Source organism: Amphibalanus amphitrite, unplaced genomic scaffold (assembly GCF_019059575.1).
Source record: "Amphibalanus amphitrite isolate SeventyFive unplaced genomic scaffold, NRLGWU_Aamphi_draft 001092F_arrow, whole genome shotgun sequence".
Taxonomy (NCBI): domain Eukaryota; kingdom Metazoa; phylum Arthropoda; class Thecostraca; order Balanomorpha; family Balanidae; genus Amphibalanus; species Amphibalanus amphitrite.
This window is the reverse complement of record NW_024882586.1, coordinates 197280-215589: the sequence shown is the minus strand read 5'-3', so window position 1 is coordinate 215589 and position 18310 is coordinate 197280. Positions and strand designations below refer to the sequence as shown.

The 18310-nt window shown below is 53.1% G+C and overlaps 1 protein-coding gene across 2 annotated transcripts in view; it reads right to left on the bottom strand.

Annotated features, from left to right (window-relative positions):
- Positions 1 to 3753: 3753 nt before the first annotated feature.
- The window catches only part of LOC122370032 (alpha-actinin, sarcomeric), a 59672-nt gene continuing 45115 nt past the window's right edge, over positions 3754 to 18310 (bottom strand). Inside the window, exons 4-14 of one of the 2 annotated variants that reach the window (XM_043345271.1) lie at positions 17180 to 17261; positions 16626 to 16711; positions 14726 to 14818; positions 13738 to 13968; positions 12984 to 13060; positions 10746 to 10875; positions 9759 to 10022; positions 9133 to 9369; positions 5869 to 6254; positions 5133 to 5439; positions 3754 to 4714 (exon numbers count right to left, since the gene is read on the bottom strand). In XM_043345271.1, coding sequence (XP_043201206.1) covers positions 4520 to 4714; positions 5133 to 5439; positions 5869 to 6254; positions 9133 to 9369; positions 9759 to 10022; positions 10746 to 10875; positions 12984 to 13060; positions 13738 to 13968; positions 14726 to 14818; positions 16626 to 16711; positions 17180 to 17261 — 2088 coding nt within the window. In that variant the 3' untranslated portion in view covers positions 3754 to 4519. Of the gene's footprint in view, positions 4715 to 5132; positions 5440 to 5868; positions 6255 to 9132; positions 9370 to 9758; positions 10023 to 10745; positions 10876 to 12983; positions 13061 to 13737; positions 13969 to 14725; positions 14819 to 15793; positions 15880 to 16625; positions 16712 to 17179; positions 17262 to 18310 lie in introns of both variants that reach the window. The other variant, XM_043345272.1, reaches the window with a different exon arrangement.

Sequence of the window (18310 nt, the reverse complement as noted above, 5' to 3'; positions counted from 1 at the left end):
CACGGTCGCCAACAGACGGCCCTGATCAGACGGTGGCCATTCGTGGAGCCCACACCGACCCTGAACTCTGAGCTCGCGACGGTATTTAGATTCGACTGAGGAAGAGGGGATGATACCCCACGCTGTATATGCATAGGTGCTACTCCTCCCGAAAGAGGCTAGATATATGTATGACACACAAACATTCTTTAATTGAAAATGAAATGTTTTTTTTTTTCTAGTAACGTGAGCGATTGGAGATAAAGGCATAAAGATAAAAAAACGTTTAAACGAGCACAACAATTGGTCCTACAAGCATGTCGTCTTCGAAGCTTATACTCGTACGTTTACAATATAAGTACGATTGATGTGATATAAGGGAGGTCACATCGACTGCCTTTTTAGAAAAGAGAGCCATATTCTTTGGATATTATTCCTGAATATGCGCCGTTTTCAATAAACCTGAAGAGCAGCACGATGACGGCGGGAGCTTGGAAATGTCCAATCACTGCGTCCTAATATCTATCTCTAGGTATCTACTTATAGGCATGTCTACCCATTAAATATTCCTATGAAATATTCCTATATAATATTCCAAACAATTTCGTCGTTAATGTCAGTTGTGCTATGTGTAGTATGTACCCCTGCGAGCGTTTCCATTTCACCACATCAGCTCTTCACATCACTGCGACTGATGTGCTGACGTCTGACGTCCGTTCCCGTCCCCCTGTCGACAGGCTGTACCGTCCCAGAGCCCTGGCCCTGATGCTGGCTGCCATCTGGATCAGCGTCTTCATGTTCCTGGTGCCCACCCTGTCCGGCAAGTGGGGCCATTTCGGCCTGGACCCGGCCATCGGCAGCTGCACCATCCTTCCGAACGCCGACGGCTCGTCGCCCAAAGAGTTTCTGTTCGTGTTCGCGTTCCTGCTGCCAGCCAGCTCTATCTGTATCTGCTACGTGCGCATCTTCATGATCGTGCGCCGGACGGAGCGGGTGGCTCGTCAGGGCCGCGCCGCGCGTGGCGCCGGCCGGGGCGCCGGCAGGGGCGCCGCGCCCGCCGCCGACCCGAGCAGCGCGCGCCAGCCTGTCAGCACGGCCACGGCGGTAGAGGTGGCCACACCGGCTCGCAGGGTCAGCGCAGAGCTGGCCGTCCGCACCACCAACGGCGTCACCAACGGCGCAACTGACGTCATCAGTGGGTCCGAGGTGCGGGTGACTGATGTGAACGGCGGCGGCGCCGAGGTCCAGGTGGCCTACGTGAGGGCCGGGTCGCCGCCCGCCGAGGGACAGACGGTCAGCCCTGAGGCTAACCGGGCGCGGATACAGAGCCACGGCAGTCAGCTGGTCGTCTCACTAATGGCTGCTGTGAGGGATCGCGCCTCGCCGAGACGGGCCGGCAACATGTCCGCCAAAGACCGCCGGCTGCTGAAAATGATCCTAGTCATTTTCCTCTGTTTTGTCCTCTGCTATCTACCCATTACCATAGTCAAAGTATTTGGAAAGGAAACGGACGCACCATTTATCAACGTCCTGGGTTATGCGCTGATATACCTGACGACCTGTACTAATCCAATTATCTACGTGGTTATGAGCTTGGAGTACCGACAGGCGTACCGGCAGCTGCTGCGCTGTGAGTCTCGCCGGACCCCACCGCCCGGCGTCACTCCGCACAACGGGAGCAGGGTGTAGGGTGGTCGCCTTGTTACGCCATTCCTAATAACTTTTTCAATTGTTGTCGAAGATTAGACGCAGAGAAGACGGCCGTACCTACTCGTTCTTCCCGTTGCAGGCCATGAATCGGCATTTGAGCAAGCCAGTCTGTCTGACCTGAATGAATTGTGGCGGCTAGATCGCTGAGACGATGCTGCGTTGATCAATGGACCCAGGGCAGAAGGCCCGATGATAGCTGAAGTGATGGCTCAACCGTATGTAGCCGAGCTCCAAAGGGATTATCCGTAGCGTAACGCAGACGAGTATTGTGATAAATAACCACATTGGTGGTGCTTGCATATTCATAAATGTGTTGTAATTTTCATTTCATTGTGAGTGGCTGTTTCTTTTCTCATTATTTTGAGGTGGCGATGTAGACTAAGCATTCAAGCTATGACGGGCAGACGTTATGTATGAGTACTAAAACTTCACGGCCATATCGCATTACTGTGCTCTTTAGTTCGTACTTACCAAAGTCCTGATGGCTCAATGGCAATTGGCAGTAACTGGCACTTCTCATTTTAATCCTCGTATGTTATATTTAATCGAACTTACCGTGTTACCATGGAATGACCTATACCTATTGCTATTGAAATGACTAGTCGTATCTATCGGCTTAATCGTTGCTTTCTGTTCTTTCAACGCACTTATGTAACGCACTTCTGTAAAAGAGTTTCGGAATGACCACCAAACTCTAACTCTTTCGCCGAGTCTCTCAGCGGCAGCTGCTACTGATATGCCCCTGCCATGTGTGGAGTCCTCTATGGCCCTGAGGTCATCATCTCGCCTAATACCGAAGGTCGGGCGACCTCTGGGTCGGAGTCCCATCGGTCAGGTGACCTCTGTGTCAGCCTCCTGTCGGTCAGGAGACCGCAGGCTCGGTGCCGGGCCAGCCTGACGTGAGTTCACTCGTGCGCTCGTGCTGCTCAGTGTGTGTCTAATATTCACGTGCCAATGGTTGGCGCGTGTCAAGTCCAGTCGTCCGCTGCAGAGTTTCACGATGTTCGTGGGGCGACTCTGGCAACCGCAATGTTTGACTCTATGCGCAGTGTTTGTGGATGTAGCGACCGTCTGCAGATGTCGCTATACGCATTGTGTTTGCCCACAAAAGGCCTATTGCTCGCAGTGTTTATGGACGTAACAACAATCGCAGTGTTTGCGAAAAATCGCTAGCTATGTTCGCTGTCAGCTTGTATGCGACTGCATACTTGCTACCGGCAGTGCATGGGGGCGCAATGCTCTCTGTGCTCGTCTCCGTATCTCGCGGCATTAGCAGTGTTTGTGGATATTGCAATGATAACGGCGCTCGTCTGTGGCCGCTACGATATGTACTAGCAGTGTTTGTGTCTCAAAGGGCGCAGAAATCGCAATGTTTGCCTGTGTGGAAAACGTAATCCGCAACGCTTGTCAGCAGACATTTGAGCTTTGATTATTGTGATATATAATCCCATTTTCAGGCCCCGTGGTGCTCCAGCTAAAGAAAATAATTTTACGTTTCGTATTTCGTGTTTCGTATTTCGTAACGTAATTCAGACCAAGTACCGTCTACCTGAGTCCGGTCAGCAGCATCTGTCGTTTTCAGACAGGCCGGTGTCCGTCCCAGCGGCTCGGCTGGGAGAGTGACAGACTCACCAGCGGGCTGGTGGTGAGAGCCCGGTTCGAGCCGCCCCAGGTCGCTCGAGCCCACCCCAGCCCAGCCCGGCAGACCCACTGCGGACGGACGGTGTAATGGACATTGCGTCTTCCTTCATGTCCACCAAACCGAATGTAAATCGCGCGAATCACGGTAAAAGAGAACATGCGAAGAAACTGGCCGCATCAAAAATAGGCACCACGGGGACTGAACAGAGTGATAGTATGGGCGGTACCGATTCGTTTTCCACGTGGTGTTGACTGTATGGCAGATAAAATATATATTTTCAACTTTGAACTGGAGTGTTTTCTGACCGGCAGAAATTTGCGACTGTCTGGCTCGTGGGGAATGCGAAACATCTCCGTCGTGGTGTGCTAGCTAGAAGACGTGTCCTCTCATTTCGCATTTCGCGGATACAGCTCAACACGCGATTTCAGACTCGATAAAAATGTATTGGCCACCGGCAGCCGCGGCTCACAAGTCTCTCAGTCACACACTTTGTCTTTCTATCCCTCTCTCGCGCGTGCATGCACCGATCCACCGAGCATAGCACGGGCTGGCAGCGGCCGCCGAGGCCGAATCTGGGGCGCAGCCGGGCCGGCCGGCGGCGCCGCCCGGTGTCCGGGGCGCCGGGCCGGGGGCGCCGCCGGGGCCGGGGCACCCGGCTCCCTGGGCCGCCGGCAGGTGTAGAAGACTGGAGGAGGCAACACAACTCGGGTGGAGGGCGCGGGCGTCGGCGGCGGCGGCGGGCGCCGGCCGGCCGGGCGCGCGCGCGCGCGCGACTGGGCCCCTCCGGGCGGCCCCTGCCGGCTGAGCGGACGGCACTGCGCCGCCGGCAGCCCCTCGCGGCGCGGCGCGGCCGCCGGGCGGCCCACCGCGGCGTGCCGCCGACACACCGGGCCCGGATTATCTCGAGTTATTTACAAAACATCCAATGTACACATTGACCAATCAACAAAGACTAGACGTATTGATACGATGAACTAAGGCAAGACACAGCTGCTCGCCGGGTGTTTTCGGCGTCGAGCGGGCCCGCTCGCCGGCCGCCGGTGTTGGCGGCGGCGGTGGCCGGTCTTACCCCATCGCGCTGCGGCCAGCCGACGGACGCGCGCCCCCCGCGCGGCGCGCGCGCTCACTGGCACTGGGCTCCTTGGCCTCTGTGTGTGGGTGGGTCGTCTCCGCGGGCGCCGCGGCCGCCTACAGGTCCGACTCGCCGTAGAGCGCCGTCGAGAAGGACAGGTAGTCGAGGGCGCCGGGCGCCGCGTTGGGTCCCGCGTAGGGCGCCATCCTCTGGATGCAGTACTCGGCCTGGTCGGGCGGCAGCTCACGGCGCAGCTCCTCCGGCAGGATGTACGGCTTGTCGGCGGCCAGGATGCGGAACGAGTCTATCACCTGTGGGCGGGCGGCGAGGGGTCAGTGCGGTCCAACACGGGGAGGGGGGCGGAACGTAGATGGCCAGTCCGGCTGTGGCGAGCAACACAGCATAAGACACGAAAATTAACCTCTCAGTCAGCTCAGCTCCTCAAATGGGGAGGAAAGTGGGCAGGACAATGGGTGCAGCTAAGAAGAGCGGAGCAACTTGATCCTAGCTCTTCAGATAAAAACTAGCATCATATAGGAAAAATAGATACACGTCTTCGTCCATCTTCCTTCAACATGTATCACAATCATTCATCCAATCGCTGTAATTCGTCGTTCGTGGCTACTGGAACCTATCGCCTAGATTCCACTTTCATCTTAGTCGTCTCCTTTCTCGCCGCTCTCTGGAGCTTTATCCCTCCCTCTCTCCTTCCGTCCCTCCATTTCTCACCTGTTCGGCGGTGTCCATGTCTGTCGACTCTCTCGTCATGAAGTCGAGGAAGGCGTCGAACGGCACCTGATGCGTGTTGTTGGGGTCCACCACAGCCAGGATGCGCTGGAAGTCCAGGTCGCCCTGGCGGTCCTTGCCCAGACTGTAGCCCACAGAGATGAGGCAGCTCTTGAATTCGTCCCAGTTGAGGCGGCCCGTGCGCGTCTTGTCGAAGTGGTTGAACGAGGCGCGGTACTCATTGAGCTGCTCCTGGCTGATGCCCTTGCTGTCGCGCGTCAGGATCTGGTTCTCAACCTCGTTGATGTTTCTAAGGGAGAGAGCAGAGATGGTGAGGGGTGTGTGAGGAAGGCAGAGTGGGGATGGGTGCGGGCGTGCGGCCGACGGTCGACTGGGCATCCATCCGTGAGAAAGGAAAGATGACAGCACTAATGCACTCTTTCTATTATCGCCAACATCGTAAAAAGTAATCAGGTTATTCCCAACCCACATTTCCAAACTGATGGACTGTGATGCTGGAAAATCAGACAAGATACCCAGATATGCTTTCAACACGAGTCATTTCTCACAGCACAACATACCACCACGACTATCACGCATCATTCATCACTCTTCGCTAGTTCCAGCTCAGATTAATCCACCACGCTCAATGCTCATCTCCAGCCCTCTACCAACCCTCTCCTCCCTCCCTCTCCCCCACCCCACTCACAGCTCCCCTCCTCTGTCCCACAGTCCCCACCTGTTGATGGATGTCAGCAGGTGCTCCCAGCCAATGCGCAGCGCCTCCATCGTGTAGTGCGTGTAGCGGTTCTCGAAGATCATCCCCTCCTGGATCGACTGGTGGATACGCTCCAGCTCGTCGATCTGCGGCTTGTACGCGTACACGGCCTGCTCGTAGTTTTTCAGCTTGATGAGCTGGTCCTCGAGCGCGCCGGTGCCGCCCATGCCGATGGCGGCCACAGCGGCCATCTGTTGCTCGATCCACGGCCCGACCTGGTTGGCCTTCTCGGCGAACTGGCGCCGCAGCGCCTCGTTGTTCTGCTGGCGACGCATCTCGTTCTGGAGCGTCTGGTCGCGCTGAGGGACCAGCGACTGGCGCACATCCGACCACTTCTGGGTCAGTACCTGAGGGAGGGAGAGGACAGAGGTCAGCACCTGTAAACGGAGGGCGAGCGAGAGGCGTAGATCAGCACCTGGGTCAGACCTGTGGTATGGCGCGTGGGAGGGCAGGGATCAACACACTGCACCGACGTGGGGCGCGGACGGGTAACAGGTCAAGTAGCACATGACGTGTGCGGGAGGATGTGGCTTTAAAAGGCAACATCATTTACGCCGTGAAGCACGTTAACCCGCGCCGGGCCGGGGGGGGGGGTGTTTGAACACCCCCCTGCGGTTTTTCGCAGATATCTCAAAAACGGCGGCGCGGAGCGCCGCCGTTTTTGGCACACCTGTTCTTGCATCTTTTCCGCACATGTTGTGAAAATTTCAGACCCAGGTCACCTTAGGTCAGGTCACCAGGTCACACCAAGTGACCTCACCTCAGAAAAAATAAGAATGCTCGTCATAGCTACACCGATTGATCGATTGCCTTGAAACTTTCAGCGATTGATTAGAGCAACATTATCTACAAAATGTATATCTCGGAATTTTGATATCGGTGACCTAAGGTCAGGTCAATTTTGCGACCTCTCCATTATAAGTCAACGGGAGAAAATTGAAAAGCGTCTGTTTTGCACGAACGCTATTCTAGACACTCTCAAACATCGAGATGTAGGTAAAATGGACACACTGAACCGGAAAATGGCAACTGTGACCCCTCGTTATGTCCCCGAGGTCATCTCAGGTCACGAACAGAATCTAACAGTTTTTCGCTAATAACTTCTGATAGAGACGTGCTAGAGCGCTGAAAACGCCTTAGATGTGTTCGGCTCGACGTTGCGGATCGACTGATATGCAACATGACCTTTTCCGGTCAGGTCATGACCTTGACCTGAGGTCAAATTTTCAAGTTGACCTTTCAAGGTCAAATTATAGTTCATTCGACGCGTCTCGACGAGAGGAACACGATGGTGGCAAAAGTAATGTCGTGGCTCTTTTGAGTCAAAAGTAATTGCCGACAAACGTTTTTCGTAAATCCGGCTATTTTTGGAGTTTTTGCCCTCTGGAGGCTAAACCGTTGACCTGAGGTCAAATCTGAGAACATTACTCAGAAAGGTCTGTAAAAGGGCTATCGAATGCGCTTTTCTGCGGTGCTGTAGCTCTATCGGTTCCCGAGATAGCCGTTGGCAGTTTCCAAAATGTTGAAATAGTGGACATTTGACCTTTGGTGACCTCTGGTGACCTGACCTTTGACCTGACCCAAAAAATGACCGAAGTGTTTTCGTCCTTATTTTGGACGTTCTTTCGATTGCCGCTTACCTCGTGTCGCTACGTGGCCCGGGAGCCGAGTTAGAAGGGGGGGGGGTGTTCAGACACCCCCCCCCGGCCCGGCGCGGAATCCCAGAGCACCGGCCCGGCGCGGGTTAACCCGCGCCGTGCTGGTGGCCTGAACTTTCCGCCGAGTGCTGGGGGGGGGGGGGCGTTTTCACGCCCCCCCGTCTAACTCGGCTCCTGGGCCACGTAGCGACACGCGGTAAGCGGCAATCGAAAGAGCGTCAAAAATAAGGACGAAAACACTTCGGTCATTTTTTGGGTCAGGTCAAAGGTCAGGTCACCAGAGGTCACCAAAGGTAAAATGTTGACTATTTCAACATTTTGGAAACTGCCAACGGCTATCTCGGGAACCGATAGAGCTACAGCGCCGCGGAAAAGCGCATTCGATAGCCCTTTTACAGACCTTTCTGAGTAATGTTCTCAGATTTGACCTCAGGTCAACGGTTTAGCCTCCAGAGGGCAAAAACTCCAAAAATAGCCGTTTTTACGAAAAACGTTTTTTCGTCAATAACTTTTGACTCATAAGCGCCATGACATTACTTTTGCCAGCATCGTGTTCCTCTCGTCGAGACGCGTCGAATGAACTATTTGTTGACCTTGAAAGGTCATTTTGAAAATTTGACCTCAGGTCAAGGTCATGACCTGACCGAAAAGGGTCATGTTGCATATCAGTCGATCCGTATCGTCGAGCTGAACACATCTGACGTGTTTTCACCGCTCTAGCACGTCTCTATCAAAAGTTATAGCCAAAAAACTGCTGGCGACCGTTCATGACCTGAGATGACCTCAGGGGCACACAGAGGGGTCACAGGTGCATTTTTCCTATTCAGTGTGTCATGTTTACCTATGAACCGATGTTTGAGAGCGTTTTGAACGATATTCGTCCAAAAGAGGCGCATTTCAATTTTCTCCCATTGACTTATAATGGAGAGGTCGCAAAATTGACCTGACCTTAGGTCACAGATATCAAAAATCCGAGATATACATTTTATACATACTGTTACTCATATCAATCGCTGAAAGTTTCAAAGTGATCGTTCAGTCGGTGTAGCTATAGCGAGCCTTTGAACTTTTTCTGAGGTAAGGTCACTTGACGTGACCTGGTGACCTGACCTTGAACGGCCTAGGTCTGAAATTTTCACAACATGTGCGGAAATGATGTAGGAACACGTGTACCAAAAACGGCGGCGCTGCGCGCCGCCGTTTTTGAGATATTCGCGAAAAACCTGAGGGGGGGGGGGCGTAAAAACGCCCCCCCCCCAGCACGGCGCGGGTTAAAGAGCCAATGAAAACTTACAACGAAGTGCGTTTTTTGCGTATCTCTCGCATGCATAAACTGAGAAGTCATTACAGATCATAAATGCAAGACAATTAGAAAAACGACTCTCAAAGACACAACCAAAGACACAGCCTTTGATGGCGAGATACTCACTCTGCCGTATCCGAGAGAACATTCACAATCCGCCCCATCTCTCTGACAAGTCTTCAAGTGTCCCTTTAGTAGCGGAAGCTGGGAGTGGGCGCTGGTTTAGAGTCTCCCTAGTCGTCCCTCCCTACCCCAGTGACTCACGTTGGCCGTCAGGCTGGTGTAGGGGTTCTCTAGTCCTCCGGGAATCTGGTACTGGCGCGCCAGCATCTCCACCTCCTTGACCAGGTTGACCACAGAGTTGTACTCCTTATCGGCCTCGCCGAGGGTCGCCTTGAACTGCTCGTGCGCCTCGATCAGGCCCTGGATCTCCTCCATAGTGTGCACGATGAACATATCCACCAGGTCCTCGCGGGCGCCATCCAGCCAGTTGTTGAACGGCTGGGGAGCGGTGGGAAAGCGGGGTCGGTCAGGGAGGGATCGACACCACAGGCGCATCATACAAGGGGCAGGGACAGAGCGGGGCCAGCGTCTCTACCGTCCTGACCCGACGCTTCCTGCCGTCCTGATCCATGTCAACGTCCCCGAAGAGACGCTGATAAACAATGCACAACGATATAATATCAGTATTGAATGACCGGGAAACTTCGCAAACACACAGCAGAATTAACAGGACGAACCCAACAATAAATGACGGCCGAGAATTGTTTCGGTTCCGAGTCAGAAGAAAACCAGCAAAACAAATGGGACGCCTGCTCAATTCCTTTCTGCCCCTTCCAGTGCTCTTCGCTCCTCAATCCCTCACCCCTCTCTTCTCCCCGAGGTCTCACCGCTGCGCGCTTGGCGAACTCGAGGTGGAGCTGGTCGAGTTTCTCGAGCAGCCGCTCGGTCTCGTCCAGCTGGGTGCGCCGCTGGGTGGTGAACGCTCCCAGTCGGTCCCACTGGTCGCAGATGCGCTGGCAGCGCGCGTTAATGGTGGCCGCGTCGTGGTAGTCGAGCGTGTTGAGCTCCTGCGCGATGGCGGCGATCTGCTCGACACGCTCCTGGTGGGCGGCCAGGTCCGACTCGAACGCCTCGTGCTTCTTCTTCAGAGCCTGACAGAGGAAGACGGGGGCGTGAGACAAGAAAGAGAGCGGTAAAGCGACGGAGGAGAGACATGGGGGCATTGTAGACGCAGTAGTATACCGTTGAGACAAGGGGGTCTAATATGGTGCAGTATGAAGTTCTCAGAAAGAACAAAAGCATGAAAACTAGAAAACGTAGGGCTTTTTCCCCTGTCATGCAGCGCAATCGGGTGCTATGCGATCTGCTTAGGTACACAAAATATTATAGAACATAGATTCTAGTGGTGTCAATCGGAACTTGAATCTTTGGAATTCCGATTTTGTCCAATGTCCAATTCGGAATTCGGTTGGACAATGACAGCAGGCTTTGGACAGCTTTGGACAATCGCTTGCTACACCCCAACATTTTCATAAAGTAATCGTGTTTAACATTGATTGGCTATTACTAAGCTCAGCTTTCGATATGATTACCACTTTTGAGCTGGTAATGATACAATAAAAGCAAATTAAATAACGGTGTTGAGTGTAAACTATTGCGTAGATGTCGGACATCTTTGGACAAATGGCTGGCTTGGATATTTTTGGACGGACAGTCGACGTAAGTATTGGACATTGGACGGACATTGGACATATGTTTTCTGAAATTGACATCACTAATAGATTTATCGCATTTGTGCCTGTCTGAATACCGAGTCCGTCACTGAGTCTGCCATTAACCCGTAACCTGCGCTCGACACCGTTCACCACCGTTACCTTGAGGTCGTTGAGCTTGCAGTTGCGGAAGTCCTGGCTCTGGAGCATCTCCTCCTTGCCGCGAGTCCATTCCTCGTGGATGTCAGACTTGTGGTTGAACTTCTTGGCCAGATGGTCTATTCTCTCCAGCCTGGGGTCAGACGGCGGGCGGAAGGGCGTCAGATAGTTACAAACAGAATGGTGCTGCTGGCCTGAAATACTACTCAATGACAAAGGAAATACAACAACGAATTCTGGACAATAGGACGTTCGAGCAAGTCATCACACAAAAGAATGATATCGAAATAGGATAAATAGTCCGGAAACCACGACAGTGAGCTCATATAATACCAGAACAGGACCACAAATCAGAAAAGTATACCGATTCTGCCGCTTATCCTGACTGACCTTAAGAATAAGCTCTTTAAAAGTGCATACTTTTTACGCCGCATACTTGGAAATCAGGATTACACCGACCCGGAAATACCCTTGCACCACATTCTTCCTACAATAATACCGTTTAATACACGCTTGACCACCAATCATTCACCATCCACACGTTTTTCACCGAGCAGAACGCAATCTCACTACTCTCAACACAAGCGTCACGCCCAATACTCGGGTAAACACTCGTACGACCGCCAACACACAGGTGTCCCAGTCCACGACTAAGAGCGCCTATCGACCAAACGGTCACCACCCGCCCACAGATGGGGTCAGGACGGGGTTGTGTGGGGACGAGGATGTGCAGAAAGGTGTGTGTGGGGAGGTGAGTACTGGGGACAGGGCAGACAGTACCTTCGTCGGTCGGTCAGGCCGCTCCTCAGATCCGTCCGCTGCAGTCTGGACCGCCAGGAACCAGGAGCAGGGTGTGCAGGAAGGATCAGGAGACACGGGTCAGATCAGGATCGGCCGGGAGAGCACCACTGGGTAGGACAGTACCGGTCAGGATGGGACGAGGTAGGACGGGAGGGGGTATCGAGTAGAAAAGAAAACGAACGAAGCGTCATCTGATGGGAGTTGATTGTAAATGGGTTAAGCGATAGGGTCGAGTTACGGTAAAGTTATCTTTGAATAACACTAGGTGAAGAATGAAAACTGGTAAAGTGCACACATCACTACAGACAGGTAAAACACGACTTTGGGAAGGATATCGGATCACCAGCGTTACTCGGTATAGGCATATCGACATACCTCCCGAGGCTGACGCTCGGACACCAACGCTGGGCAAAGCCACCTCCGAAGTTAACACACCTTTAACCCTCGCCGGCACAGGGGGGGGGGGGGGGTTGATGCAACCCCCCCTAAGGTTTTTCGCGAATAACTCGCGTAAAAAGCGGCCGTTCGCGACGAAACTTTCAGTACCCTCGCATTGATCAATTTTACATCTACCCTGAAAATTTCATGACCCTGACCCCAATGACCTTTGACCTGTGACCTCTTTTCTGTGACCATGTTTGGCCGAAATCGCGGTTCGGCGCATGTCGGCTCGCATTAGCCGCGCGTTTGCAAGCTTTACGTGGTTTCAAACGTTCAAACATGTGATTTGATGTTGCTCCCATGCATTAGGGTGGGTGTCAAGGTCACCTGAAGGTCAGGTCAGGTCATTGACCTTTGGTGACCTCGGGTGACCTCGTTTCACTTTTTCGAGTTTTACATGTTTCTAGGCTAGTTTTTGGAGCTGAATTCGAATTTAGCAACCATTTGAACATTTACGAAGTAGTTTTGGTGCCTTCGTAACATGTTACGAAGCTGTCCGAGGCGGTTGACACGTATTACGAATACCCGTCACAACCCCTACCGGTTGACCTGACCTGACCTGACCCGACCTGGTCTAAATGCTTCAAGACATCATCTCTGATCAAAACTAACACGATATTCGTGATCAGCACCCCAGAAAACCACATAGCAGCCACACTTTACGACTTTCTAACAGGTCCCGATTTTCCCGGTTTTCGGGTCATTGACCTGACCTGGAAGGTCACCCGATGACCTAGGACCTTAAAATTGGGTATCATCGGCTTCCTCTCGTGACGGGCAACACGCTCGTTTTTTCCGCGAAGCTCTAGCTCGATCAGGGGCCAAACGCGAGGGGGGGGGGTCGTACCAACCCCCCCCCCTTGTGCCGTCGAAGGACTCAAAATGGCCTGTGCCGGCGAGGGTTAAGATCGCCAGATCTACACCACCCATCCGTTCACACTTCACCCTGGCGACCCTTTGCTTCTTCCTCTGGCGTCTCTCCACGGCCGCTAAGCTCACCTCATCACCTCGGTGAGCAGCCACTCCTCGAACGTCTTCTCGGAGCCCTCTAGGCGCTTCCAGGCGTTAGCCACGTCCTGGAACACACCGGACGGCATTAGCGGTTGGAGGTGTGACAGGGTCCCGGCAGCACGGCGAAACAGCAGGACAATGTAGGCGAGGACCACTTCCCTCAGACGAAACCGTCAGGCACGACTGCAGGTTCGATACGACAATGAGCGATATGACGCAAATGCGTGTTGATAGTAATGTGATAGTTCATAACGATGCGCGATAAAAAAACGCCCGTGCGTGGCTGATATTGATACATGTTCTTGTTGACACCGCTATCAAGAGTATCAATTCAAGAGTCGAAATTGGCACGTTAACTAATAAGCAGACAAAGAATTGTGAATAACTTATGACATGACAGCCGACAGCCTCTTTTTCTCCTTCCCCAGTGCTCTCAACATTCCTTTCCCATGGTACCATCATCAATCCTCCCTCCCCCGATACAATCACTCATCCCCCCTCTCCCCTCACGCCGACGGTTTTGCCCTCGGTGGGTACGTAGGCGGCCATCCTCACCCCCCGTTTTGCCCTCGGTGGGCAGGTAGGCGGCCATCCTCACCCCCCGTTTTGCCCTCGGTGGGCAGGTAGGCGGCCATCCTCACCCCCCGTTTTGCCCTCGGTGGGCAGGTAGGACCCCTCCCCTAACTCACGCCGACGGTTTTGCCCTCGGTGGGCAGGTAGGACCTCTCCCCTCCCCACTCACGCCGACAGTTTTGCCCTCGGTGGGCAGGTAGGCGGGCCGATTGGAGAGACGCAGCTTGGTCTGCAGCGTGTTGAAGTTGGTCTCCAACTTGGCCTTCTGTTCGACACGGGGCGGCTTGTGCTTGCGCCGGTAGTTGCGGTACTCGTCGAGCTTCTTCTGCACGCCAGCCAGCGAGTTGTCGGTCTGACGCGACTCGAGCCATGGCAGCGTGCGGCGGATCCACTCCAGCAACTGTAAGGGGACGGAGGGAGCGGATCAGCGGGGTATACAGACACAGACAGGCACCTGGAGGGGCGGGCAGGGGCGGCGGATCCACTCCAGCAACTGCAAGGAGACGGAGGGAGCGGATCAGCGGGGTATACAGACACAGACAGGCACCTGGAGGGGCGGGCAGGGGCGGCGGATCCACTCCAGCAACTGCAAGGAGACGGAGGGAGCGGATCAGCGGGGTATACAGACACAGACAGGCACCTGGAGGGGCGGGCAGGGCCGGCGGAGCCACTCCAGCAGATGTAAGGGTATGGAGGGAGCGGATCAGCGGGGTATACAGACACAGACAGGCACCTGGAGGGGCGGGCACGGGCGGCGGAGCCACTCCAGCAGCTGTGGAACAGTGTCTCAAGCTCAGTGACGGAAACAGACGGACATAGGTAACCAAATGACGATTGGCGCTCAGGTCAACTATCGAGCAAATATTGTAGAAATATAGCTTTTATTGTAATCTATACAATATATATTTTATAGCATGAGTAGCTACTGAACAAAAAAAGCAAATAATTCCAGCAGTTTACCTTCGTAGGCTTCTCAGTGGGCCAGAAGAAAATTGGAACATTCAGCTCAGGAGTATAATTATGTGGTGCCCGGGTCAAAGCAGGTAACTGCTGTGATTATTTCGGCTGCATCCCTGCACACAAATAAGCTCACCAGTCCCCAGACGCCACAAATTCTGTTCTGCGCGAAATGACGTCACGAAACGGTGGGAACTCACGTCGGTCGCCAGTCGTTCATACTCCTCCATAAGTCGTTCGTTGTCCTGGTTCACCTTGAGCACCTTGCAGATGCGGTTCGAAGCCGTCTCCGCCTGCCGGTTCAGGGGCAAAGTCAGAGAATGGACGATACACTTTATAACATACCGTAGAAATAAACACGCTTGTATAAAGCCGACAAAGTATACAACCAGTCATCACAGGATACGTCTACCTACAGCGAATTCACTCCTTACTAATTATTACGACCGATACAAGTTTAGCTTGTTTTACAGAGCGAACTTCATTTTCTCATTATTCATAGCTTATTTACCAACAAAATCACTCCATGGCTTTCAACGCCTAGCCTCAAAAGTCGGGAACCTCCGGGTTTCTCGAGCGCGATGGTCTCTGTTTTACATTTGACCCCAGTGCGCCATTTCACTGTTGTCGGGACCCATATGACCTCTCTGAACCACCCGGTACTAAACCCGCCTCCCCTGCCCGGCACAACCCATTGTATCCGTTTCACTGGTAGCCGGTATAACCTCCCCACCCCTCTCGTGCCCCGGAATCCGTCACGGTCATAATCTTCCTCCCCGCCCCGACAGCAGCTGCACAGGAAACGGCAGAGGGTCGGGTATTGTATGCAGAACCAGGCCCGGAGAGGCACGAACTACTTCTCGGAACAGTGGAACGGGCGGGACAGGGGTGGGAGGCGGCGGAGCGGGAGTATGATAACTTTGATAGGATCACGGGAAGGCATCGGGATGGATGGCTGGCCGAAGAACGTCACAATTACGCAGGTCAGTGGTCAGGGAACACATAGCTATCAGCGTTGGTACCGTTTTGTGCCAGTCATGAAGTTTTTTTTTTCTAAGCTTATGCGGAGTCCTGAGTCATAGTTTACTACGCAGAGCACGTCGCGCTTACAAGCGGAGCTTTATTTTGCCTAGCATGGCCTAGCCTAATTCGTCGCCTCCAAATCTAGCCTAATTCGTCCCGTTCGCGTCATATAATCCACCCAGCCCGCCGCACTACGGCGCAGTCCGTTCCCGATCCTCCAGTCCCGCTGCGCGGTGCGCCGTTACCTTCTGCGCTCCGGCGAAGCGGTGGTAGTACGAAGACACGTAGGTCATGACAGCGCGCTCGTCAGGAACAGGCTCGTTATTGATATCTGCAATACAGGGGCGCGGCGGAGCGGCGGACGGTTAGTTCACACGGTCGCCGCCAGGGCGGCGCTGCGCGCGGGCACACGGCACACCATGCTGGTCCGGAGCGGTCAGTCGGGCTCCGGCGGAGCGACGTGCAGTGCCATGCCGCTCAGAGAGTGGCTTCGTGGGATTTAAATGTACAGGTGATGCATTAGAAAACCATGCTAAGAGATGATCGGTTGAATGGACGGATGTGGTGATAAGCCGGGAATGAATGGGCGATGAAAAGTCAATCATTTGAAAGTGAAACCAGGTCTTTACACACAAGTGAAACGTTTGGAAGAGCTTTCAATTTTACATGGAGTGCTATGGAAGAGAAGGGATCAGAGAATCACGTGAATGAACTTTCAGAAAAAATGCTACACAAACAGATAAAACAACCAAAACAAAGTACCGCGTCTTCACGTTTCAAAACGCCGGCAGTCAGGCACTAAAACGAAAACAAACAAACAAGACAAACAAACACACAAACAAACGGACACACCACAACACAGCACCAGCAAGGCAAAACGCTCAATCCGGTCGCAAACAGCCTTGTGTCTGTTCCGAGGGACGTTAGAGAAAAGCTCGGCCCGGTCTGCGGCCACGAGGAGTCCCCGGGTGAACTCCCCATAAGAACTCTCCAGGGGAGGGGGCCAGCCGGAGCGCGGCGGACTCGCGGCCGGGCGCGGCACTATTAGTGTGTTGGTCCGACCACAGATGGCGTTACCTGCTGAGCGCCCTGGAAGGCGTGATAGTAGCAGGAGACGTAGGTCATGATGGCCCGTTCGTCGGGTTTGGGCGTGTTGATAAGGTCTGGCGGGCGGCGACAGTGGGACCGTCAGCCGGGCTGTCTCAGTCGGGAGCGGAGGGAGGGGACGCAGAGGGCGGACCCACCCCCACGGTCCACCACGGGCACCCGGCCCCGGCCCCGCCGCAGGGGAGTCCCTGGATACCAACCAAACCAATCAGCCAACAGCTTCACAGCGACCCGGGTGATCCGGGAGAAATGCAAACAGACAGGTGCAAATGACAAGTGGCAGTGAGTGTGCAATAGACAGTCACGTGTCTAAGACCACAAACGCCCAAGTGGAGATAGATCCCCAATGGTGCCTCAAGTTCCAAATGCTAAATGAATAAAAGCACGTCCACGGAAGGCAACACTTCGTCGTCACTAGGACTTCCTCGGGAGCCGCACACAATGCTGAGTGCCAAAGGCCGACGACATAGTGACACCTTCACGAGGGTAACAGTTCCCGGGGGGGGGGGGGGGGCGGTAGTCACCTTCCGGGTCCAGCATCTTAGGGATGTCGAGGTGCTTCTCGGCCACGTCGAAGGCGGTCATCAGGTTCTCCATCGGGTTGTCCTGTAACGAAGCCCGACATAGAGACCAGATTAAAGGGACCCTCCCACCTTCAAAAAAGTTAATGAATTGGCATAAAAGTGATGTAGCGTGAATCACAAAGAGCGAAAATGAACATCTACCAAATTTTACCGGAAAATATTCACCCGTTTTCGAGATATAAGACTTTTATTTTTGTTTACTTTTTGGGAAATCCGCTGTTTCTATGACGTCACATAAAGGTTTTCTTTACGTCGGCATTTGGAAGCAATAGTTTGGTATCAAAGTGCGACAAATATTGCGCGAATGATGCGTTTATCTTATCAAGGTCAATATATGATGGCCAATAAAGGATTCCAGGACAATTCTTATGGCATTTCTTCGTATCGCAATTCTTCGTCTGCAAATCTTCGTCAGGGCATTTATTCGTACCTATCGCATTACTTTGTATCGCACCAGGGTATATGAAAATCGGCTCGCATTTCTTCTTCAACGCAAATATATGCAAGAGTAAGCATTGAGGGACAAATAAATGCACCGACGAAGATTTGTAGACGAAGAAATGCGGACGAAAAATTGTGCTACGAAGAAATGTCATGCGAGGATTCGTTCGGGTACCATGACATTTATGTGATTTCAAAGTCAAGGTTCACAGCTGATCTGCTAAATCAAGCCAAGAATCCAAACTATCAAAAACTTCAGATGATTGTTTCAAGATCTGAGTTCAAATGGAAATAAAAGCAAGATCAAGATGAAACAGGGATTATTGCTGTTAAAGTAGTTTGGCCATGATACAACAAGCACATAAATCATTAGCCAAATCAAATACTGGTTGGTTTGTCAAGATGTTTGTTGTCTGTCGTCTGTCGAGCTGCTATGAACACTGAACGCTCTCACTCTTACTTTAAAGAGAGTAGTTTAAGTTGAATGGTAGTGAGCTGTAATTAGACAAAGCAGCTATTCAGTGCTCACATCAAGCCAGGCTAGGAAATGGCATCAACTGTGGTGGGAGGAAGAGGTTCGGCAGCCCTATGTTGTAAACTTCTGTTATGTCTTGTGTTTGATCAACTGAT